At 50.2% G+C, this 25,735-nt stretch overlaps 1 protein-coding gene across 1 annotated transcript in view; it reads right to left on the bottom strand.

Annotated features, from left to right (window-relative positions):
• Nucleotides 1-19,860, bottom strand: part of PIGQ (phosphatidylinositol glycan anchor biosynthesis class Q) — a 33,992-nt gene extending 14,132 nt beyond the window's left edge. The window contains exons 1-6 of the mRNA XM_074158569.1: nt 19,813-19,860; nt 17,915-18,615; nt 11,219-11,350; nt 9,905-10,025; nt 4,225-4,351; nt 2,297-2,450 (exon numbers count right to left, since the gene is read on the bottom strand). Of these exons, the coding sequence (XP_074014670.1) occupies nt 2,297-2,450; nt 4,225-4,351; nt 9,905-10,025; nt 11,219-11,350; nt 17,915-18,615; nt 19,813-19,860 (1,283 nt within the window). The remainder of the gene's footprint in view (nt 1-2,296; nt 2,451-4,224; nt 4,352-9,904; nt 10,026-11,218; nt 11,351-17,914; nt 18,616-19,812) is intronic.
• Nucleotides 19,861-25,735: the final 5,875 nt, after the last annotated feature.

Here is a 25,735-nt window from a genome sequence, read left to right as displayed (position 1 = left end):
AGAAAGCCTGAGCTCCAGAAGCCAGACTGGTTAACCAGCCCAGTTAAGGCACGGAGGCTGCTCGGATTTCAAGGCAGTGTTGTAAAAGCAGAGGTATGAGCCTTATCCAAGAGAAGAGCCTGGTTTGAGGAACACCAACTGCTTCAAGGAACTGGCAGGGTGCCCCAGCCTGCAGGCACAGCTCGGCACACTAATGCCTGGGCAGGAGGGGGCCCAGGACAACCCCTCCAGGTTGCTGGTCCCCACCTGCCCCATTGCTCTAAGGCCACACGCTGCCCTGGGCACCCTGACATGTCACCAGGCAGGTGTTCCTGCTGCAGCCCAACCTTCCCCAGCTGCCTGCAGGCATTTGACCGCTCTCGTTTCACCGGGTGCTTTGTTTCAGAAGGGGATCTCAGGCTCCACCAGCACCTGAACCAGCAAATCCTTCCCCCAGCTGCAGGAACGCCAGGCGCTGCGGTGGCTCTTGCGATGTGGGTGACTGCCATCCCTTCCCGACTCTCCACGGGAACACCTGGCACAGCGGGGGCAGTTGGTGCCAGCGGCGAGATAAGATATAGCTGCTCTGTACTTGTAACAAACAGCCGAGGGTTCAGACGGGCTCCCTGCAGCTCACAGGGGAAAAGCAATCAGCTGAGAAAATGCTTTCCCTGTTCCCAGTCTGCACAATTAGGAGGAGCGATTCCACTCCTCACAGACCAAAAGAGAAATTCCAGTAATTAGAGGTGCTGGGAAGAGACTCCCCGTAACTGACATTACTGATTCCAGGTGTCAGCCCTGTGCTCACAACAGACAGGATTCATAAATCACATCTCAGTATTTCCAACCATTCCCTAAACTACCCATAACTAAAGTTCTACAATTTCATAGCATCATAGAATGGTTTGGGTTGGAAGGGACCTTAAAGATCACCCAGTGCCACCCCCTGCCCTGGGCAGGGACACCTCCCACCACACCAGGTTGCTCCAAGCCCCCTCCAACCTGGCCTTGAACCCCTCCAGGGATGGGGCAGCCACAGCTTCTCTGGGCAACCTGGGCCAGGCTCTCACCACCCTCACAGCAAAGAAGTTCTTCCCCACATCTCAGCTCAATCTCCCCTCTTTCAGTGTCAAACCCTTCCCCCTCCTCCTAGGGCTCCCCTCCCTCATCCAGAGTCCCTCCCCAGCTTTCCTGGAGCCCCTTGAGGGACTGGAAGGGGCTCTGAGGTCTCCCCGGAGCCTTCTCTTCTCCAGGCTGAACCCCCCCAACTCTCTCAGCCTGTCCTCCCAGCAGAGGGGCTCCAGCCCTCCCAGCATCTCCGTGGCCTCCTCTGGCCCCGCTCCAACAGCTCCGTGTCCTTCTGCTGTTGGTGGCCCCAGAGCTGGAGGCAGCACTGCGGGGGGGTCTCCCCAGAGTGGAGCAGAGGGGCAGAATCCCCCCCCTCTCCCTGCTGGCCACGCTGCTGGGGATGCAGCCCAGGGTGCAGGGGGCTTTCTGGGCTGCCAGCACAAAATAAATGTCTTCTGTTGTTTGCAATGTACCGCCCTCTGCTCACAGCCTGGAGAGGAACGACGACCATTCTGTACTTTATAAGCTAAAAGTTTCTTTATTTATTACCTTGTCTCTCACCTCCCTGGCAGGAGCAGCTATTCTCCAGTGCCTCTGTGACTCCTTGCTGCAGCACATGTTAACGCAGGGCAGGAACAGACCACACTGGTGGGCACCGTTTGCTCAGTAACCCCGACATGCTCCAGACATGTCCCAAAGCCCATGAGATCCTCCGGTAGGTCCAGACAATGCCACCAGAATGGTGTCACACCCATGCTGTAACCCCAAACCTGCCATCTGTGCTCCACGATGCAGACAAGAACCTCAGAAGCAGGGCACAGGAAAGGATTTTGGGGCTTCTCCAGAAGTACAAGGGTTCTCCTTTCCTCCTCGTCTCCTCCAGTTCCCCTCAAAACCACTGGGTAGGGTGCAACTGGAAGGAGAACTATAAGGTTGAATCAAAGGGATGGGGTGAACTGCTTTTTTGTCCTCTGCCTGTCATGCAGTTGTTTTTTTGTTTTTTTTTGTTTTTTTCATTTTACCACAATAAATAAATAAATATTTAAACGTGGGAGAACTGAAAGATGAGTTGCTTGTAGTACTGTGGCCATCATTTCTACATGCATAAAAGAATGGGATAAATTAATTGCGGGCTAAACGGTGAATTCAAGAGAACTACACCAGGACTGAACGCTCCACAAATTAAGGAGTGTTCAGTGGTCCTTCTCTCCAAAGAGCCCCAAGACCCAGCCAAGAGAGATCAACTCACCTGGCTCCGTAGACATAGAAGCAGTAGATGTGGAAGGTGAGAAGCGCAATGATGTCAGAGAGGATGCAGAGAGCCACGGTCAGGCCCAGACAAGCCGACAGCCCCACGTACCAGAGGATCATCTCAATGAATGGGGACATCAGGTGAATGTAGCCTAGAGGACATTGCAGAGTGTCAGTATTGACGGAGACACCTTCCCATTGACAGCCCCAAAAGACTGATTCCCACCACCCCAGAACATTGCTCCAGAAATAGCCATGAAAACATGGAATTGAAACTGGAACACTCCTTTAGATGCCATTTTCTCTACAGGAGGACCAATAAAAACTCTCTTTGCCCCCAGGTTTCTGTCCAGGTGTGGCAGCTCTGCGAGGAAGAGAGGACATGCTTAGCTTGAACAGAGCAGTCACCTTCTTCCACAAGTGACTCCTTTTCTAGATTTGTGTGCGGGTTCCTAATTACATTTTTAGCTGCACACACCAACCTTTACTGCAACCATTCCCCTTTCCTTGCTATTCCCACAAAAGCCACCCCATATGGCTTTGGTAAAATAAACCAGTGTGGAGGTACACAGTCTTTCTCATCACTAAAGTGGAGCAAAGTCACAGAAACGAGACCATACTTGATGGGTGAGCAAAGGACATCAGTATAATAACTAAGGAGTTCACGTCCATCGTGACTGCCCTCCTTCATCAAGACACTTATCAAGGATAGCAGGGGAGTGTTATTTTAAGGAGGGACTTGAAATACTAAAATTGCACTAAGGTGAAGTCAGTGAGAGGACAGGGTTGACATTCACAGAATCACAGAATCACCTAGGTTGGAAGGGACCCTTTAAGATCATCTAGTCCAACCAATGGAAAAAAAAAACAAACAAACAAAACCACACACACACAACACACCACACACAACCCACACACACACCACCACACCACCCAACACTAATCCATATGCCCGAGCACCATGTCAACTCCTCTCTTGAATACCTCCAGGGATGGTGCCTCAACCACCTCCCTGGGCAGCCCATTCCAATGCCTGATAACCCTTTCAGTAAAGAAATATTTCCTAATATCTAACCTGAACTTCCCCTGGCGGAACTTGAGGCCATTACCCCTTGTCCTATCATCTGTAACTTGGGAGAAGAGACCGACCCCCGCCTCTCTACAGCCTCCTTTCAGGTAGTTGTAGAGAGCGATAAGGTCTCCCCTCAGTCTCCTCTTCCCCAGACTGAACAACCCCAGCTCCCTCAGCCTCTCCTCGTAAGACTTGTGCTCCAGACCCCTCACCAGCTTCGTTGCCCTTCTCTGGACCTGCTCCAGCACCTCAATGTCTTTCCTGTGGTAGGGGGCCCAAAACTGGACACAGCCCTCGAGGTGGGGTCTCACCAGTGCCAAGTACAGGGGGATGATCACCTCTCGGGTCCTACTCACCACACTGTTCTTGATACAGGCCAGGATGCTGTTGGCCTTTTTGGCCACCTGGGCACACTGCTGGCTCATGTTCAGCCAACAGGCGACCAACACCCCCAGGTCCTTTTCTGCCAGGCAGCTCTCCAGCCACATTCGCACCCCGAGAGCACACCTCTCGTCCCTGTCCTATCAGCTGCCTCTCACATGGCAAAAACTACGAAAGCCTATGAAGACCTAACACCTTCCCCTGCACGCTCACCACTAACGGCACCAAGAAAGCAAGCTGTCTCGTGGACTGCACTTCTTGCAACGCATCGATACAAGTGCTTTATTTAATATGCATGACTTCCTTGTGTGGGAATCCAACTTCGGCCTGAGTTCCCACAGAAGGAAGACTCACAGACAAGTCTGTACTTGCGGCAGTGCATTTGGATTCATCATTCACCTCTAGGCAAACATTAAACACTCGGCAGGCAAGAGATGAAAAGGGAGGCTGAAAAGTTAAACAATTGCACTTACTAATCCAAAGATGGATGTGGTAAAGGAAGAAGCGGCCCAAAACCTGATCCAAAGCTCGGTTCATTTTCAGTCCAGCTGGCGCTCCCATTAGCCACTGGAGCAGGTCCTGGAGTTCTTCAGCGACGTGCTACAAACACATGGAAGCACCTGAGATAAAACACTGCTACCACATCGAACAGCTCCAGTGCGCTCTACATGCCACCCCCCGCAAAGTATTCTCATCACACCCTTCAAACCAAAGAAAAAAAAATCCAAACTACTACTTAGGCAACTAGTTAAATCAGAAATGCACCTTTATCGCCTCGTTATTGAATCCAAATGTAATGGCAGAGAGGAAGCTGAACCGCTTAAACGGTCTCAGCGCTGGGAACACGAACCCAGTGCTTGTTTACGGCCACCTCTGGTAGACTCACAGAGTGTGACTTCTCGGTGTAACGAGAGGTCTTGAGATAGGTGGCAAACGCAGGTGCACAAATTGACTTTTTAGACAGTCAACTGAAAAGTCAGAACCGAGCAAGTAATTAACTATGGGGAAGGCTGTTAGGATTTTAAAAGGGGGAAGATGGCAATGCACTCACGGGCAAAAAAAGTGAATTTTCACAAACAAATAACCCCTATGAGTTTACTGCAGGGTAGAAAACACAAGTATATAAATGTATTTCATACATAAACAAACTTTCTTGATACTCTGTGGCATACTTGGCAGGATTAACCACGATATATAGCACTGATCTTGCCGAGGGTGGTGAGAGCCTGGCCCAGGTTGCCCAGAGAAGCTGTGGCTGCCCCATCCCTGGAGGGCTTCAAGGCCAGGTTGGAGGGGGCTTGGAGCAACCTGATCTGGTGGGAGGTGCCTTTAAGGTCCCTTCCAACCCAAACCATTTGATGATTCTATGATTCTATGTTTCTCTGCAAGCTTTATGGGGAGATACCCATGGCATCCCAGCAAAAAAAGAAGCCCTCTGAATCATTGAGAAAAAAAGGCTAACGGAGCTTGTCCCCGAAACACTGAGCATGATTTCTGGTGATTTAATCCTAGGCCAATGGTATTTCCTGATTTTCTCTCTTGCTGAAGGTCCTCCTTGCAGTTGACAGGGCAGATCATCTTCCCCTCAGTAGTTTGACCTACTCACTAAGCTGAAACCAGTGGTGAAGTCCACGTACCAGGCTGTGAATCGAGGTAGCTGAGAGTGGTAAGCTCCAGCAAAGGGGTGGGGAGCACACCTGGGAGAAGGGACCTCTCACGCTGTCCCGCACGACCAGAGATTGTGAGTAAAGCCCTTCTACCTCCAAAAATCCCACTTACAGTCAAATCCATGCAAGGGAATTGCACTGCAAATGGTGCATGCGTAGAAGAATTGAGACGTCACCTAAAGCCGAGGCACTGCAGCCTACTTTCCCCATCATCCATATGGATAGTTTCCCTAAGGGAAAATTATTTCCAAGGAATGAGTCCATTTTATTTCTTAACCAACAGGATCCTTGCAAAAAAAAATTTGTAAGCATTCACTTTTAATGTCAGGGCAAAATTAAGGGCTCCATCTTCAACTTAACCGAAAGGATTGCCCTTTTATTCCATTCATTTCCCCCCTGTCTCACCGTAAGTCAGAACTGATTTGAACCCGTGGATCTTACCTCTGTGGCTCACAAGTGTTAGCTGCTTTAAAATAGACTGGTTTTAATATTTAAAGCGTTGGATTGGTAACTTAGAAAAAGCATTTGGGGATTTTAATGAAATATTTAAATGCTTGAAAGCAGTCCTTCAGCAAGGCGCTTTCAGCGCTGAATACTTCTGGAGGCTGCCGGTCCCAGAGGGGCTACTGAATTCTGACAGGGGCACGTAGCCCTGGGGAGGTGCCCTCCCTGGCTGCTATTCAGTCGGGCAAGGCATTTCAAAACCCACTCCTAAGGCATCACCTTGCAGGTTGTTTTCCAGCCAGATATTTTAGGACTGATCAATAGCAAGCAGAAGCAGAAAAGGTGACTGGGTGAATTCTCCCGTTGCGGTCACAACTGCCGAATGTGGCCAGGATTAATAAATAAGACACGGTGAATTGGGAGTGTTTCATAAAGGGGTGTCGGGACGTTACCAACCCGGAGACTAAAGTTAACATGGTTTAGATGAGGCCACTGCTGAAATATTTTCTTTCCTGTCATGCTCTTCTTTCCAGTCTCCACATGCAGAGGGTCTGTGGGGATGTGACGGGGACGGAGAAGGACACACAGCGCGCTGCACCGGGAAGCACGATGCAAACTACCCGAGCAGAGCTTCTAGTGCAAGTCAGAGCAAGCAGAGCCAAAGCACCCCCCACCAGACACCCCTACCAGACCCTGTGTCTGTTGCAGACGGTTGGGGCTCTAAATTATACTATTTTACAAGTGAAGATCTAAGAATATTTCCCAGGAAGTGTCCTCTCTGCTTGCTTGCTTTATGGATTAGCAGGACATGACGGAATAGGAACTTACATCCAATTATCTCTAAGCCCCAGCAATATTTTTGGAGGCACGATCTCTGATAAATATTTAACTGTTTCAAAGAGATTACAGCTTAAGAAAAAGAGACATCAGCAAGGATGAAAGAGGTGAAGGAGAAAAAAGAAAAGAAGATGGTTTCTAAGCAGTTCTTCTTAAAACAGACAAATGTAGCGCTTTGAATCGGGTATTTTTAAAAGAAGGCTGTCTTGTGGAAGGCGAAAACAAGGACAACCACTGGGAAGCCTGGTGGGATAGAGAGGAAGGAGGAGGGTAGGAGTTGTGAGGGCACCTACAGAGCGAAGATTATTCACATTTTCCATTCCTGGATTTGAAAGCCTGCTCCAAAAAAATCAGTCCTTCATATTGCACACAGCTTCTCGCCAGTTCCTCCCTAGGTGTCTCTGAATCACATCTGCCTCATTTACTGACAAAAGCAACTTGTTATTACCGTCAGGCCAGCGCAGCTCATCAAGCTGTGAAAGTGGGAGCTGCAGTCAATGATGTCCTGGGCATCATCAACAATTGCCAGCGAAGTGCTGATGTGAGAACCATTATATCAGGGGATGACGAGCGGTGGCTTGGGAACATGTCCTGATCCTCCCGTCAGCGGGCTGAGCGCGTGACCCCGGCAGTTGGTGAAAGCCAGAATAACCCACCTGCATCTGCTGCCTTCCAGAGAGATGTTTGCTAGGGAAAAAAAATGAGCACTGCAGCCAGTCCCCACACAGCCACTATTTTGTCAGTATTAAAATCAATCAATCGAACCACTAAGGTTATATGTTATATAAGGTTTGTCAATATTAAAATCAATCAAATCAGTAAGGTTAAAATAAGGTTACGTATATAACCTTAGTATATATAATAATCTTATAATAATATATACGATGCCCATTTACTAACAGATACAGAGCTGCAAGGTCGATGCCATCATCAGATCACATCAAACGCAGAAGAGCAAGGAGCACTGGGGAAGGAAAAGTAGCTCATTCTGCAGAGGGGAGAGTTTGCGTTACTGAACTTGGCAACACAGAAGCACTCGAGAAAGCCCAAGTGATGGGAATAATGCGTACCAGATGGACACTCAGCGGCAAAGAGGAAACCTACTGCTGAACGGCTACGGGGAGATTTTGCTGTCATGCTGGAAAAGAAGTGGTGCTGGCTCTCATACCACGTGCTGAAGTCATTGGGATATTTTGGGATCGCTCAGATCTGCATTTTTTAAGGCCTGCACATAATGCATATAAATCAATGCCCACCGAAGGCAGTAAAAGGACTCCAAATGATTTTATGTCCACAATCTAGTATGTTTGAAAGAAGAAAGTAAGGCTGGGAAGTAAGAGGAGTTGCAAGTGGCCTGAACTGATAAGCTCGGAGCGGCAGAGAAGAAAGGCACCGACAACCAGGCCACCCATGCGAGGAGGAGCTCACACTTCCAGGAAAGCAAGCAACCAGCTCTTGGCGATAGCAGGGTGACGAAGTCCACGCGTGTAGGAGACATGGAGAAAATAGCCGACACTATGGTGCGTAAGTTGAGCGGCAGACAAGCTAAATTACTGAAAGAGGAAGGAAGGAGCAGCTCTCACAAATAGCCTGTCCAAGGCAGGAGTCGGGACTGGATACACCTTGAGCACGGAGAGCGTCCATCTGCCAAAGACACTGGGCAGATGGAACCCCTCCTGGAGCCGCCTGTGCAAACAGGAACGCTGCCAAAAGCCACCTCCTTCCAGACTTGTTAAGAAATCAAGATTTCTGAGAGCTGGACACTTACAGTAATCCCATAGGGAGAGCTCTAGAGAACTTTAACTTCTCCAGCTGAAATATCTGTAAGGGAAAAGCCTTAGAAATAAGACTTAGAAAAACATTTTTAGCGTATAGTTCAAATACAAGAGCATTGCAAGAATCGTGGTCCTTTCTACCCCACCACTGCTGCTGAATAGTGTCTGCAGCAATCCTTAGAGCATGGACTTCTTAAAAGTTTGACTATGAAAGATAATAAAAATAGCAATAATAGTGACCCACGGCTCTGCTGGACACTCCATACACACTTTCTGAAAGCACAGCATGTGCAAAAATGATCAGAGACCTGTGGCTTGTAACAATTAAAAGGTTAGACATGGACCATGCAGGTCATCATCAAGGGAGACGTGAGCTCTTCTCAAGGAAAAACAGGATAAGTAGGAAAAAGAAATTGCTGCTGAAAGTTTCTAATCAGAGTAAAATTCCTCACAACCAAGAAGTCAGAGAAAGAGCAAGGAGAGGACGTTCTCCAGCTGTTAGAAAGAAACCAATGGAAAGATCTGCCTTCTCTCCCAGAAATGAAAGGAAAGTGGGCAGAGAAGGGATTAGGCTGTGCAGCTGCGTGGCAGTGCTCAACCTTGGCTGCACACGCTTTCCCAAGACACAGAAGCTCCTAAAATGGAGCTAATTTCAGATCAGTCTGGTCTCCACCCTCTGAAGTACATTATATGTTCCTTACTGCCACTGAACAGATACTTTGGAGTACTGCACCTCAAATGAGCCACCAGAAAAGCAGGATAGTATGAGTCATACTTGTTCTTCATTAATTTATGCTGATGCCAAAGGATCTTAGCGGGCAAGAGGAGATGTGTTGGAGAAAATCACAGGACACAGCAAGTTTTCCTAGTTCACCAAACGTACAGCAGAGCTCTTAGACAGGATTTCAGGTGTTTGTGCCCTGAGTAGCTACCGCCTTTGGATTTCCCCATGAAATTTCTCTTCACGAGCACAGCTGCACTCCTTACCAAGTCTGCCTTTTCAGCAGTTTATCGGATTCAACCCAGGTTACAGCTTTTTTTTTCCCCCCAAATACCCCATATAGCAACAACTTGAGAACACTTCCTGTTGACTTGAGAATAAAAGCATTCTGGCTCGATAACCACTCAACCTGCCGCTGCGGAGCTCCGTCCAAGCCATAATAGTTACTTGAGGAGCTGGGGCAGCCCTCCGGTAAACATCTAATTACTATTCACTGCACATGCAAAGTGGAGCTGGGCTCCTTTGGAGCAGCCCCAGCAGGTTGGATTTGAGGATTTCACTGTTCTTGAGGAGACCTGATTTGCATGACTTCAGACAGGACTCTCTGAAATCCTTGTCTAAGGCATTGCCTCCTTGTAACTACCCCAGACATCAAGAGGTGGTCAATACCCGCAGCCGGTAAAAGAGAAACGGCTTTGGCCAGACTCACATCAGCCACGGGGATGAGGGTGTCAGCAAGGTGACCAATTCGGTTCTTTCGGTACAGCCAGGACATCAGCAGCATCCCCAGAGCCACATCAATCAGCAGAGAGACAAAGATGTTGGCCTTCCTGCATACGGGATAAAGAGAAACAGCGTTAGAGAAGAAGGAAGGACAGCGTTTGATGTTTCAATGACAATTGGCTGCTTCACTTACATAGAATCTTTCATGTCCCGGGGACACCGGGACAATTAGAGGCACAGTGCAGAGATCTTTTGACTTTCACTGGTGTGCTGCTGCTTCTGTGGCCAAACACAGAGCTCACTGGGAGCCTGTCACACCACAAAACCTTCCTTAGTATGGGGAGAAAGAGCGGCACTGAAGCTACAAAGAGGAATGTTACACAAAGTGTGTGTGAGAGATATATATAATGTATATACTCAGGGGGATTTACCAATACAAAGGGCACCAGCACTTGGCATATCCACGTTGAGATCAGATGGCTCTCCGAGAGGTTTAGTTAAATGACTAATCAACGTAATAAATCGTGTTTCTGGGTACACAAACGTTCCCAGAAGGGCTGCTGAACTGCCCCCTCACTGCTCGAGTTTCTGAATGAAATTCCATGACGTGAGTTATTCGGGAAATCAGATTAAACAATCACGGTTACTTTTGGCCTTCAAATCTGCTAATCTATTTTAAGTGTTCCCTGGGAGTCTATTACTGCAGGATCAGAGAACCACACAGAACAAGACCCGCGGTGTAATGGCCACAGGGCATTCCGTATCTGTCTCAGATCTCTGCCTCTGCCCGTTCCACTCGCTGTGCCGCCTCTTTGCTTCTTTTATTGCACCGACTTTGTTGCTGCTGTTGGAGTCTCTGCTCCGCGGTTACCGCGAGAAAGATTCCCCCAAAGAGTGGGTGAAAGAGGAGAGCACTTAAAGCGTTCTGCTCTTATGGAAAGTGCCGCTGAATACTGATGGCAGTTTTTGGTTAAGAGCAGCGTGTGTGGAAGCAATGAGCTTGTGGGAGTAGTGACAGCAAAGTACTACACACATGGGTGTGGGACAAGCTTTCTGCAGGCAATAGCCTGGTTGCCTTTCCCAGGCTAGGGAAAAAGGCATATATCAGGCAAAAGGCATCATTAATATAAACAGAGTGCAAAGATCTGCAGACCAGCAGGGAGCAGAGCAAGGAAGGCAACACGCCACAGCGCAGCGAGGACCCCGTAAGCGCTGCGTGGGGAGAGGATCCACAGCTTGAGCTCCCCAGAGGAGTCAGGGCCAGAGCAAAGACATGCGTGACTTTATGTGTACTCCATACCTCATCAGCTGGGTCTGGTTTTGAGCCTTCTTGTTGCTGCTGATGACTTGGAGGTGCTGCAGGCGGTGTCCCAGCTGCTCACAAGTGGAGAGTTTGCTCCATAAGAAAGACAAAGGCCAAAACTTCAGCACCCTGCGGAGACACCACGGGAATGGCCCCTTTTGCTTTCGCCATACACAGCGTACCGACGCCACGCACAGCACTCAGCATAAAGCCAAGGCTGCGCAACCAGAGACGGCATCAACATATTACCATTAAAGAATATTAGATGTTATCTACTCTCTTTAAGGTTAACAGAATCAAGGCAGCCTTTCCAGACCAAGACATCTAAAAGATAACCCAACCCCTCATTTCCATTCTGTAAAACCAAGCGTCTTGCTCTTCCAAGGAAGCCAGAAGGCAGCCCTGACTCCAGCCTGTGCTCTGGGATACATCACCAGCCTTGCAAGGTGCTCCGAGGCTCCAGGAGACCAGACTCAAGGCAGTGGTGTCTACAGCGTACCACTGTACGGTGCAACTGCTTCACAACCCCCAGTGTCACTGATCACTAATCTCCGTCTAGTGAGAGCGTGCTGTAACAAACTGCTGTGCTCTCCCACAGTTCCTGTCCCCTTTTCCCACTTTTTCTTTCACTTTTCTTCCTTTTTTTTTTCTTTAGTACTTCCAAATTCCTTTCTCAGGGTCTTCCTTGCTACCTTCTCTCCACTGCCTTGCCAAGGGTGTCCGGCATTATGCAGATAACATCACACTGAGCATTTAATTAGGTTTCAAAGTTAACATCCACATTAGGCTTGCAGGGGAGGCAATATTCACACGGTTCTTTTTTTATGACTCAGAAGAAAAGTACTAAATGATGCTCAATTATTTTTGGGAGTTCCTTTTATCACCACGCAACCTATAAAGGAAGGAACGATGGCGATTTGTGTAGTCTAAAGTGACACCACTGGATGCCCACTGGGCAAAGAGCGCACAGTAGTGGGACAGCAACACAATGCACTGGTTTGGTTGTGGGGAATAAATTCTGATGTGGACATAATTTGGATCACTTCTTTCCTGTACACAAAGGTGATTTCACTGTTTCTCATTCAAGGTCCAGGAATCCACACTCACTTTTAGTCACTTCCTTCACCTAGTCTCTCTTGCGGTTTTGGCATCTTCCTTCAGTTTACATTCATTCCAAACGCTAAAATTATTCCTGGTATCCTGCTTCGCTTTTGACATTGTCCAGCTGTTTGGATCGTTAGTGAGCGTGGCCTGGAGATGTCCCTGCAGTATGTCCATGCCTTCCCCAGATTTCACCCGGAGGACGTCAGCCTGCCGGCCAGCAGCACAGCACTGCCCAGGGTAACACGCGGGACGGGCAGAGTGGGGCTCCGGCTGCTGTTTAGACATTTTACACGAACCACAAGGGTACGGCTCGTTCAAAATCCTCCTCGGTTCACTGTGGTTGTGGTCCCCTTCGACGCCACCATCCTCCTAAGCAACTTCAACCATCCTTCCTGCAGCTTAAAAAACAGAATGCTGAGATTCCCCCCTTCCTCCTCCCCATTCAAATTTCAGATAGACGGGGTTTGCAATGCAGGCAGTGTGCTGTGAATCATTCTTCTTAAACTGAGGCCCCCGAGTTACTCAGCGCCGCGTTACAGCCTCCCACCTCAGAGACAAATGCGTGCACCATTCTTCAGCTGACTTGGAAGTAGGGGACAGCTAAGGTGCTCCGTGCAGGGGAGGGACACACGGTGGGCGACTGATCTCCAGGACCTGGGGGTTTGCAGATTCATGCAGGCACAAGTGCAGATGGGTTTTCTCTTTCAATTACGTCCTAGCCCAGTGGTTACAAATTCTGGGGCAGCAAACCTTTGTGAGAGCAGAGAATTGCGCGTGGAATGCAAAGGAGGGGAAGGAGAAAGGCTGTACCTGGGCAGTCAAGTATAGATGACTGAAGGTGAAAAATTCCTGGTCAAACCATCTTAGTTCAAGCATAGAGCAAGGGCTCTGGGGCCCAGTGAGAAACACTCACTGGGCTGATGATCTCCCCATCCTCTCCCAGCAATGCGTCTCTCACCAATCACTGCTGCACTCTAACTCCCCAAGCCAGAGGCTTGTGGGTCACCCACCGATCGGATACCCCGGGTACCCTGTGCCAAAGGAAAGGCCAGGGGGAACTCCCTTGCACAAGTGAGAATGATTTCCAAACCAGCATCATCCCCTGGAGCACCCCCAAACATCTGAACCCAACGGGTAAATACATCTCGATTGAACAGGATGGGCCCACAAGAGACATCAGTGGTCTGAGCTTGCCTCTGCTACGACTCACTCTCTTTTTTTCCCATCTAACATCAAGAAGACCAGATTAATTGATAACCAGATTACTGGACGAGGGAAAGGCTGTTGATATTGTATACCTGGACTTTCGAAAAGCATTCGATACTGTCCCCCATACAATTCTCGTGGAAAAACTGGCTTCACACGGCCTGGATGAGCATACGATCCGCTGGATCAAGCACTGGCTGACTGGAAGGTTCCAAAGAGTGGTGCTCAATGGATTTAAATCCAGCTGGCGGCCGGTCACAAGTGGTGTGCCTCAGGGCTCGGTGTTAGGACCATTTCTGTTTAACGTCTTTATTGATGATCTCGACAAGGACATAGGGTGTATCATCAGCAAGTTCACAGATGACACCAAGTTAAGCAGGAGTGTTGATTCCCAGGAGGATAGGGAAGCTCTGCAGAGAGACCTAGATAGATTGGATCATTGGGCCAAAATCAATGGCATGAGTTTCAACAAGGGCAAGTGCCAGGTTCTGCACTTGGGCCACAACAACCCCAAGCAGCGCTACAGCCTTGGGGAAACGTGGCTGGAAAGCTCCCTGGAAGAAAGAGACCTGGGGGTTCTAATTGACAAGCGGCTGAACATGAGCCGGCAGTGTGCCCAGGTGGCCAAGAAAGCCAACGGCATCCTGGCTTGCATTAGAAATAGCGTGACCAGCAGAAGCAGGGAGGTGATTGTCCCCCTGTACTCAGCACTGGTGGGGCCACACCTGGAGTGTTGTGTCCAGTTTTGGGCACCTCAATCCAAGAGAGATATGGAGGTGCTGGAGCGGGTGCAGAGGAGGGCAACGAAGCTGGTGAAGGGCCTGGAGAATAAATCGTACGAAGAACAATTGAAGGAGCTGGGACTGTTTAGTTTGAGGAAGAGGAGGCTGAGGGGAGACCTCATCACACTCTACAACTACTTGAAAGGACATTGTAGAGAGGTTGGTGCTGGTCCCTTCTCACAAGCAAATAGCGACAGAACAAGAGGGAATGGATTCAAGCTGCAACAGGGCAGGTTTAGACTGGACATCAGGAAGAAATTCTTCACAGTGAGAGTGATCAGACACTGGAGCGGGCTGTCCAGGAAGGGGGTTGAGTCACCATCCTTGGATGAGTTTAAGAGTCGCTTAGATGTGGTGTTGGGGGATATGGCATAGGGAAGAACTTTGTAGAGTAGGGTAGATGGTTGGACTTGATGATCCCAAGGGTCTTTTCCAACCTAGATGATTCTATGATTCTATTCTAAGACATCCTCTATTCCCCTTACACGCTTTCTCTGGAAAGTAAATACATACACATACTTATTTAAATAAAAAAACCAAACACACTGTAAAAAGCTCAATATAATATTTGCAAGATGTGCTACGGAAACTCCCGTCTCTACGAGTCCTGAGGAAGAAAGTCAAAAATATTCCCTGCGGGGTCTCCTACTCCTATGCCCACTGCCTGTGTGTTGCCATCAATGCTCCCACTTGTTTACCACATGTTATATGGAATGATTTTCAGAACTGCAGTGGAAAAATAGCCAAATTAAAATAAAAAAGACACTCCAGAACAGTGATGTTGTGTCATTTCATTATTTAAGCAGTAGGAGATCTTTGGGGTATTTCCAAATATATGGAATTTTAGTGATGAATTAACATAGCCTGCATGAATAAACCTTGGTTTTCCAATGCAAGCTTTTCCAGAAGCGAGAGTGGGTTTTGCAGATATCGGATGAAAAGCGATCTTTCCAAATCAGGACCACAGGGAAATGTCAAAGCTCCATTAATCAGAGCCCGCGGCTGTGTTTTTGCTCCTTGCTGGAAACTGCAGGAACGGTGTCTCCTTCTGGATGAGGAATGGGAGGTCATGGTGTTTGCAAAAGGACTTTTTTTAAAGTGAGCACACAGTTTATTGCCTCGATAGTAAAACATTCTGATGTCCCCAACAGCACACTGGAGACCTTCAGTGGCCGTGGAAATCCTGCGCCCGGTTCCCTCCGGAGAGAGAACTGCAATGGCCTCCCCTTAGCACAAGGTGGTGCTGAAGAAATGCCTTAATTTGCAATGTTCGGGATTCGAGAGCTTCGATGGATGGATGGATGCATGGATGGATGGATGGATGGATGGATGGATGTCAGTCCTCACCCTTGGAGATCTCTAAGGCTGCTGCCCTGCTTCCCCAGTGCAAATACACAACTCTGGCGTATCCAAAAAAGCCCCAGGCCTCTTCAGCCTAAGGGGACATCACTGATCCCTTTCTTTAGCTTTTCAAAGCTCACTATCCCTTCACATCACAAAAACCTGGTGACCAGGAGCAGCAAAAACCTGATAGATCCTATTTTATGGGATGTCCTGTCCCAGCCCATGGAGGAGGGGACTGGAAGGACACCTGTAATACCCTTGAACCCTCCCTGCCTTGTGTGTGTTGGCACGAAGGAGGTTGTACCACACATCACATGCTAAATTGAACCAAATTAGATTAAATGACTTAGAAGGTGAAGCAGGAGGTTTGTTATAAAGCCAGGTACTAATCTCTGTTCACCAAGACTTATGTTTTAAAACACTAGTAAGATAAGTAATTATCATGCTGATACTACAGGTAAATAAAACAAAGTAGAAATAAAAGTGTATCTACTTCTCAAGGTGAAGAAGAAGTTCAGCCTCGGTTTGTGCCCAGCCAGATCGCGTTCTGCCTGCTGGTACGTACAGCTGGCTGCTGCACCGGCTCAAAACCTCCGTACCAGGCTAAGGAAAAGCTGAAATCAGAAGAGCTGGGCCCAACATGCCAGACTCAGCTCCAGCGCCCAAGTTGTGCTTAGATTGTGGCCTTCTGGAGACATGCGAGGTTTGGGCTTAACCCGGCTCTGAGCCTGGTCTGAGTCCTAGCACCGATCAAGGCGGTCAAGTCTGACCTTGAGACCAAGTGCCTGCGTAGAAGAGGATCGCCCTGTTTGTTGGTAGTCACACACTGCCCAGGGACAGCCAGAAAAAGGACCTTCAGAGTTGACTCCAAGTCTTCTACCCAAGCACAAAGTTCTCACTTAGTTACCATTAATGACCATTAATGCATAGTCAGTGTCTACAGAGCAGTCCCAGGAACCAGTGGGCCCTGATTTTACCAGGTTTGGGTTTAACCCTAAATCTCTTCCAATACGGTAGTCCAAAATTGATCAGTTTTCCCTTTGTGTACCAAAACGCGTAACCCAACTGCTCAGGAAGTCTTCGCACATGAGGAGTTTCACTGCCATTTTTTAGGACAGTATCATACAACTGGAAACCTGTTAAAAGACTCCATTCCCCAAACCCTTAGGCTGTACTCGAGAAGATTAATCTGTAAATACAGGAGTAGCTGTTATTCAAACCCAAGTGTCCCCTCGCAGCTTGGACCCTGAACTCCCCTCCCCTCCCTGGTACAACCTCTCTAGGCTGACCAGATGCGTTACTAAGATTTATCCACAGAAGCTGCTCCCCTTCAAAGCTCAGAACTCCTCTTCAGTGCGAGCACTTGCCACGCATTAAATTTGATGCCTCCTATTCAGTTTCATAGTTGTGACACTGGGATTTCACCAAGGATCCGTGTAGACCAGCATTCCTTGTCACCATGTCTGAGGAAGCATTTAGACTCCTGTTTTCAATGGAGCTCCCCAAACTCTTAACAGCAGCTCTGCAGCAGCCTGTTTCCAACAGAAGGTTCACCCAGGAGCTCCTCTGCCTGTTGTTGCCCAGAGACCCAACACACCACTGTTTTATCCACACCACTGGGTTGGCTGTGGATGTGGTGGGACTGGCCCTTCCCTCCGCCCTCCTGCCCTCCTCACAACTGAGACTCGTACCAGCTGGTTCAACCTCACAGCAGGTCTGTGGTCTGCAGCACATCCCTGTGTCCTGTCCCTGCTGGCCACATAAGGTCCACCAGTCTGATCCACAGCCTGCAGGGGTTGAAGTGCGTAAGAGGGGCTGCATTGGGACCACCCAGCAAGGACCTCTTCTCAGAGAAGCTCCACAGGAGACATACTCATCTCTCAGCCTGAGCCCTGCTCCACAGTCCATACCTATTATGTCACCTGCTGTGTCATTGAAAGACCCTTTCACACACTGCTGATCTCAGATAAGAAAAGAAGGTACCCAAGAGGCACATAAGGTCCATAAGCAGCACCAGGAGATGCGATGTGGCTGGTACTGATGAAAGAAATGACCTTTTATCAACTGTATTTCTCACTGGGGTTGAGCAGGAATCCTGCAAATGCCTAAACATGAATTACATTTCTAGTGGTAGGTGGCCCTGCCCATGTCAGGGGGTTGGAACTAGATGATCTTTAAGGTCTTTTCCAACCCAAACCACTCGATGATTCTATGACTTCCACGCAAAACAGAAGCTGGCCAATGTTGCATCCCTTACCTGCTCCGGCAGACCCCAGAGATGAGTGACAGCAGGAACGTCAGCAGCAGGCAGGCAGGCACGGAGGCCTGCTTCATCAGCTCCACGATGATGCTTGCCTCAACACCATCCGACTGCCAATGGGTCAGCTTGATAGGCCCATCATCGTATCTGTCCGTCATGAACAGTATCTTACTCTTGGCAACTGTGTCAAAGATGGCAGAGAGCTTTGAAGCATCCTCTGCCCTGTGTTCGTTGGAGGAAGCTGTGTCCAAAGGGGGATGTAGATGGGAAAGCATGACTTTGCGCTGGTCATAGTATATTAAGATGATTTCTTCCTCCTTAGGGTTGGTAGAGTGTTTCTGAAGGGTAGAACAGCTCCAGAATTTGCTGTCTCCCTCTTTGCTTATCTGAATCCATGGCTCATGGGAGAATATTGTCCCAAGGTCTTCCAGGAACTCACTCAGACTCTCTTCTTTCTCCTGTTTGCTGTTGCTCCATGAGCCCAGCACAGAAACACTGACTTTAGTCACCTGCTGGACCTCACTGAGATACTGCTTCACCTGGACAGGAATGAAAGGGAAGTGGACCACGGCGAGGATGACAGCAGAGTTCTGCTCTGAGATCCAGCGGCCGATCAAAATGCCACTTTCTGCTGAGGCGCAGCACGAGGGAAAGAAGACCTTAAGCACCATGGCAGCGATCCTGGAAGAACGGCGCACCTGCCAATACACACAGAAATTAAACCTGAGAATGGCGATTAAATGCAAGAAAAATTTGAGCTGAGCAAAGTCACTGGTGATGAGGCGTGACCGAGTTTTAAAACACCAATTCCAACCACTCATATAACGACATTAGTGACATCCAACAGATATACACACATCAGAGGGGTGGTGAACCAGGAGTTTCCAGCAAAGCCCTTCTCTGTGTCCTGGAACAGTCTTTTATGATGCTGGGAGGGCTGGAGCCCCTCTGCTGGGAGGACAGGCTGAGAGAGTTGGGGGGGTTCAGCCTGGAGAAGAGAAGGCTCCGGGGAGACCTTCGAGCCCCTTCCAGTCCCTCAAGGGGCTCCAGGAAAGCTGGGGAGGGACTCTGGATGAGGGAGGGGAGCCACAGGAGGAGGGGGAAGGGTTTGACACTGAAAGAGGGGAGATGGAGATGAGATGTGGGGAAGAACTTCTTTGCTGTGAGGGTGGTGAGAGCCTGGCCCAGGTTGCCCAGAGAAGCTGTGGCTGCCCCATCCCTGGAGGGGTTCAAGGCCAGGTTGGAGGGGGCTTGGAGCAACCTGGTCTGGTGGGAGGTGTCCCTGCCCAGGGCAGGGGGTGGCACTGGGTGATCTTTAAGGTCCCTTCCAACCCAAACCATTCTGTGATTCTACGATGGTACACTGGTAAGCACAATCCATCGGACCAGCCAAGATCAGGAATCCATCCAGCCTCGGATCTTAGATCTGACACTGGATGCGCTTGAGCACTTCCTAGAGAAGGGACGACATCGTAGCACGCGGTGATGCCTTGGGGGAATATTTCTTCCCATTACCGACGATCAAATATTAGCTCATGCTATAAAGCCAGATAATTTCAGAGCCAGGAACCATGCTCTGCAACAAACCCACTGAACAGCCTTGCTCAGGTCACTCATCTCCTCTCATCTCACTCCCCTCATCCGGAACCAGAGACAATAATTTTGTGAAAAGGGACCATAGTGATTAACTGATTGAAGTTTACGGAGTAGTTTTAATTAATTAGATACAAGATCCTAAAAAAGGAGAATCACCTCTGCTTTATCAGTGTTACTTCACCTACGATATTTTTCTTCGTGTCATTAAGAAAACATCTCAAAGGCTTTGTAAGGCTTTTACAGAAAGGAGCTTTGAGGCAGTTGACAATGTCTCTTTAAATAAGGTGGAGGTTTCTAACAGAAATATAATTGCAGTAAGGAGGGCGCTGGCGCAGAACGCTCGGCATCCGGCGCCTGTTGTCCTTCCCCGTCCTTCAGCGCTTTGTTAGAGATGTGAAAACTCTGCAGGCCCCGAGGCTGGCTCCTCTGCCAGGCACCCAGTCACTCGGAAAGAGCAACGCAGAGGGTGTTTATAACATGGAGAGAGGATGCGCGTCCTGGAGGTCCCTGGTGGCTTTGGTTTTCTCTCCTTTTAACACAGGACAATTGATGTAGTAAATTCGGCACCCGGCAATTTGTTGGGAAGTAGTGAAGGCGAGTGATGAACCTGCTCCTGAGCTCAGCAGTAGGGAATGTCTGCTCAGGGATGAGCCCTCGGCCCCTCCAGCAGCAAGGTGAAGTCTCGCTCCTCCCACGGGAAAAAACCTCACACTCACTGCATTTGCAAGAAGTAATTTTTTTTTTTTTTTTTTTTCCCCTGGGACTGAGTTTTCCCTTTTACTGCAAAACTGCAAAGCACGCCCCAAAACTTCCCCTCAAACAGGCTGCTCATGAGGGGTTTTGTTCATGAGCACCGTCCCTCGCTGCCCCACGGGCCCTCCAGCCCACGGTGAGTTTGGAGGCCACAGAGGGGCTTCCATCTCTGCCTCCCTGACCAGAGGGATTACCTCGGAGATGGGGAGTCTGTCAGAAAGCAGCATCTCAGAAGAACCTCAAATAATTTGTGTTTTTCCAAAGGATTGCAAGGCTCCAGCAGAAGGGGAAGTGGGAGGACGGATCAAAGGAAGAGTAGAAAAATGCCACATTTTTCTCACCCGGAGAGAGTCAGGGTGCAGGACACCGGGCGTGGGAAAGACCAAAGACCTGCAGTACAATTGAAAAATGTAACCTTTCACCAGACAAAGTTTAATGACCATGAGACCCAAATGGACTGAAAACCAAGACAGACAAGCTTATTTTTCATTTCTCTTGAAATAGCTAAGACTCGGGTTGTTTTTCAGTTTGTTGGGTGGGTTTTTTTAAGACCATGAAGGACACATACCCTGTCACTCCTCACACATATAGGAAACTTTGGTGAAAATCAGTGAACAGACACAATAAACTAAATTGGTCCTTAAAAAAAGTTTGAAATAAAACCTCTCCCTCACACTGTGCTTTTCTTTCTTTTGGAAAGACTGCGGTTTGCGCAGCCAAAACAGTCTTCCCTTCACACCTCTCCTACCTCCTTGCCTAACTCAGATTGTTAAAGAAACATTATCAGGTGAGATGAGATTTGCTTCACAATTTAGCTTTAGGTTTGACAAAAGATTTATTTTTTTCTTCTCCCTAAAACTCACAGACATATTCCCAGGAAAAGGAAGCAAATTGTATCAATACAGGGGCTCTGAAAGGGAAAATGACAGATTGAACATGTCGGGAATGTACATATACGCATATGCTCAGAAATTATTTTAAATAATATAAATTTAGCTAGAGTGATAACATTCTAGCTATACCACAGTACCAAAAGCTTACAACTGAAGTTTACCAGTAACTGAATACTCTAAAAACTAAAATTGAGCTCAGAATCCAAAAAACAATGTTTCTGTCGAACCCAGAAAACAATAAGGAAGTACTTGAATGGGTTTTTTTCAGTATTTCTATTTTAATTACCAAAGCTACCACCAGTAATACTGAAAAGATAGCTTTTTAAAGTTGAATTTTGCCTTTCTCCTCAAGAGATGTCAGAGTTGTTTACCAGTATCGTTACAAAAGACTTTCGGTGTCCCTGTACAGCTCTTCTCCTTAAAGGTTTGTCCCTCCCGTGGACACTTCAGAGAAGACTTATCAACTGATTCTTTTAATTCAAACGTTTATTTTTCACTGAGGTTTTTTTAAAAAAAACCAGACACAGTCATCTGGGAAAACTTCTCATGGAGGAGAAACACTTCTCATCCTTCTCTTTTTTCTGGGTTTGCCTTTGTACCTTCCCCAACCTTTTAAATGAACTTAGTTTGATTCAGCTACCTACCTTGGCTATAGCTCAGGCCAAAACACACCCAAGCACATCATCTGTCCTCTGGCTGCTGCAGATATGGCAGAGAAGACTCTGATACAATTTGCAGGCTGTATGAAATATCTCAATAGCTGAAAACCAGATAAGGTAGTAACCAGGGAGCCGGCCTGGGAGCTCAGGCAGCAGAGCTGGTATTCCCAAACCCACGACTGGTCATAAATCCTACCTTATTCATTTCAGTAAACTGTGTGAAATCTAAAGTTGATATTTTAAATGTCTTCACAGACAACTGTTTCACTGCTGCTAATTTTAACAGAAATATCCCACCAGCTTAATCCCTGCTCATAAAGGGCCTAAAAGGGTCTTCCAGATCTGCACATTTCTGCTGGAAAACCCCAGCTTTTCCCTGAGATGTCACAGACCATCCATGCAACGACCTCGGACGCAGCAAAACCAACAGAGCACACCACCTAATGTGAGAAACAAATGAAGGAAGGACCCCAGGACTGATTAACATCAGAATTTTAGACAGAAAAGCAAAGGTGAACAGCAGGATGTTCAGGCTGAGAGAGCTGGGGTTGTTCAGCCTGGAGAAGGCTCCAGGGAGACCTTATTGTGGCCTTTTAGAACTTAAAGGAGGGTTATAAGAAAGATGGGGACAAACTTTTTAGGAGGGTCTGTTGTGATAGGACAAGGGGTAATGGCTTTAAACTAAAAGAGGGAATATCTAGACTAGATATAAGGAACAAATTGTTTATGATGAGGGTGGTGAAACATTGGCCCAGGTTGCCCAGAGAGGTGGGAGATGCCCCAACCCTGGACACATTCCAGGTCAGGCTGGACGGGGCTCTGAGCAACCTGGTCCAGTGGAAGATGTCCATGATCATCGCAGGAAGTTTGGAGAAGATTACCTTTAAAGGTTTGCTCCAACGCAAGCTACTCTGTGATTCTACGTGGCCCTGGTCTCACCACGCAAGCTGCCCCATTGCAACCGGACATGCCAAGGAGTGCCAACCCCTTGGCAAACCCCACCTGAGCATCCCAAGGTCTTCCCATGGGGCGTGGGGCCACCAGGCCAGGAGATAAAGTACTGACAAGCTGGCCATGGCTGTCCCAGTGGAGCAGGAGCAGGGCTGCCGAGCCTACTGACTTCTTGTTTCTCCATTTTTTTGCAGTTTTTAAGCGTTATCTTAGGGCACAGGAAAGCTGAGAAAGCAGCAGTGAAATCATATAATCACTGAATGGTTTGGGTTGGAAGGGACCTTAAAGCCCATCCAGTGCCACCCCCTGCCCTGGGCAGGGACACCTCCCACCACACCAGGTTGAGCAAAGCCCCCTCCAACTTGACCTTGAACCCCTCCAGGGATGGGGCAGCCACAGCTTCTCTGGGCAACCTGGGCCAGGCTCTCACCACCCTCACACCAAAGAAGTTCTTCCCCACATCTCATCTCCATCTCCCCTCTTTCAGTGTCAAACCCTTCCCCCTCCTCCTAGGGCTCCCCTCCCTCATCCAGAGTCCCTCCCCAGCTTTCCTGGAGCCCCTTGAGGGACTGGAAGGGGCTCTAAGGTCTCCCCGGAGCCTTCTCTTCTCCAGGCTGAACCCCCCAACTCTCTCAGCCTGTCCTCACAGCAGAGGGGCTCCAGCCCTCCCAGCATCTCCGTGGCCTCCTCTGGCCCCGCTCCAACAGCTCCGTGTCCTTCTGCTGTTGGTGGCCCCAGAGCTGGAGGCAGCACTGGGGTGGGGGTCTCCCCAGAGCGGAGCAGAGGGGCAGAATCCCCCCCCTCGCCCTGCTGGCCACGCTGCTGGGGATGCAGCCCAGGATGGGGAGGGCTTTCTGGGCTGCCAGCGCACGTTGCCAGGGCGTGTGGAGCTTCTCACCCACCAACACCCCCAAGTGCTTCTCCTCAGGGCTGCCCTCCCCAGGTTTAATCACCCCCACCCTCGGCTGTCGTCTGCCCCCACAACGCCCACCGCCGCCCCCAGCCATCCCCGGGCTGGACACGCCGGGCCAGGCCGCGGCGGGGAGGGAGCCCCGGGCCGGGCCGCAGCGGGCAGGAGGCTCGGGGAGGCCCCGGCGGCCGGCCCGGCCTGCTCGCCCCGCTCCCCCCGCACCGCCCCGGCCCTGCCCGCCGCCGCCGCCGCCTACCGCCCGCTCCGCCGGCCCGGCCGCCGCCGGGGGCCGGTTGCTCGGAGACGCCGCCAGCGCCGGGCTGTGCACCGCGGCGGGCCCGGCCGGGCCCGGCAACCGGGCTCCCGCGTTCCGCCCGCGCTGCGGGGCTGCCCGGCGCCGCTGCCCCGCTCCGCTCCCTTTTCCCCGCGCTTCTCCAGGCCCAGCGGCCTGGTGAGGGCCCGCAGCCGCCGCGGTGGGGGTCTGCCCCGTCTTACCCGGCAGCGCCGCTCCTCGGAGCTGGCCCCAGGGAGTGGGAGGCGGCAGGGCCCGGCTGGGCCCGCCGATAAGGAGCGACAGCTCGCCCGGCCCTCGGGCACGGCCAGGGGCTCGCCCTGCCTCACCCCTTGTCCCCCATCCCCAAAGGCCAGGGGCTCCAGAGGGACCTGGACATGCTGGAGAAGTGGGGACTGTGCGAAACTCAGGAGGTTCAGCCAGGCCAAGGGCAGGGTCCTGCGTCTGGGTCAGGGTAACCCTGGGTATGCATACAGGCTGGAGGATGGAGGGATGGAGAGCAGCCCTGAGGAGAAGGGCTCCAGTCCTGGAGGTCGACAGGGGCGTTATGGGGGCAGCCCGAGGGCTCGGGGTGGGGATTAAACCTGGGGAGGGCAGCCCTGAGGAGAAGGACTTGGGAGTGTTGGTGGGCGAGAAGCTCAACATTCACCGGCAACATGTGCTGGCAGCCCAGAAACCTCCCGCACCCTGGGCTGCATCCCCAGCAGCGTGGCCAGCAGGGCGAGGGGGGGGATTCTGCCCCTCTGCTCCGCTCTGCGGAGACCCCCCCCAGTGCTGCCTCCAGCTCTGGGGCCACCAACAGCAGAAGGACATGGAGCTGTTGGAGCGGGGCCAGAGGAGGCCATGGAGATGCTGGGAGGGCTGGAGCCCCTCTGCTGGGAGGACAGGCTGAGAGAGTTGGGGGGGTTCAGCCTGGAGAAGAGAAGGCTCCGGGGAGACCTTGGAGCCCCTTCCAGTCCCTCAAGGGGCTCCAGGAAAGCTGGGGAGGGACTCTGGATGAGGGAGGGGAGCCACAGGAGGAGGGGGAAGGGTTTGACACTGAAAGAGGGGAGATTGAGAAGAGATGTGGGGAAGAACTTCTTTGGTGTGAGGGTGGTGAGAGCCTGGCCCAGGTTGCCCAGAGAAGCTGTGGCTGCCCCATCCCTGGAGGGGTTCAAGGCCAAGTTGGAGGGGGCTTGGAGCAACCTGGTGTGGTGGGAGGTGTCCCTGCCCAGGGCAGGGGGTTAGAACAAGATGATCTGTAAGGTCCCTTCCAACTGATTCTTTGATTTACTGTTCCTTACTCGTCCCCCATCTCCAAAGGCCATAGCCTTGCCTTTCCTCGCGGGACCCCCTTGTCCCTTATCCCTGCCACCTCAGCATGACCCCAGCCTGGCAGAGCCCCACAGGTGCAGCTGCTGGCACTCAGGAGCTTCCGTCCTGTGACCCGGTGGTGGTTTGGGGCCATGAGGGTGCTGGCAAGCTTGTGAGGATGCTGGGCAACTTGAGAGGATTGGGATGCGTGCGGAGGTGGGGAGCACCAGCCCCACAGGGGTGAGCTAGAGAAAAGTGGTTTGTTGGTTTTTTTTTTTTTTGTTGAGTACCACAGAATTAGAAATAAGGTGTTTGAAGGCTGGTTTTCCAGGAGCTCATGTGAAGGAGGGAACGGGACAGGCTTATCCCTCTCCCGGCAAACCACACAGCCTCCCTCCCTGCCACTGGGCTCGCTCCTGGGGGGATCTGGGAGGGTCCATCATCTTTAGCACTTGTTCCAGGGCCAGGAAG

This window comes from Numenius arquata, chromosome 14 (assembly GCF_964106895.1).
Source record: "Numenius arquata chromosome 14, bNumArq3.hap1.1, whole genome shotgun sequence".
NCBI lineage: Eukaryota > Metazoa > Chordata > Aves > Charadriiformes > Scolopacidae > Numenius > Numenius arquata.
Note: the sequence above shows the minus strand (reverse complement) of the source record. Positions and strands in the feature narration are given on the sequence as shown.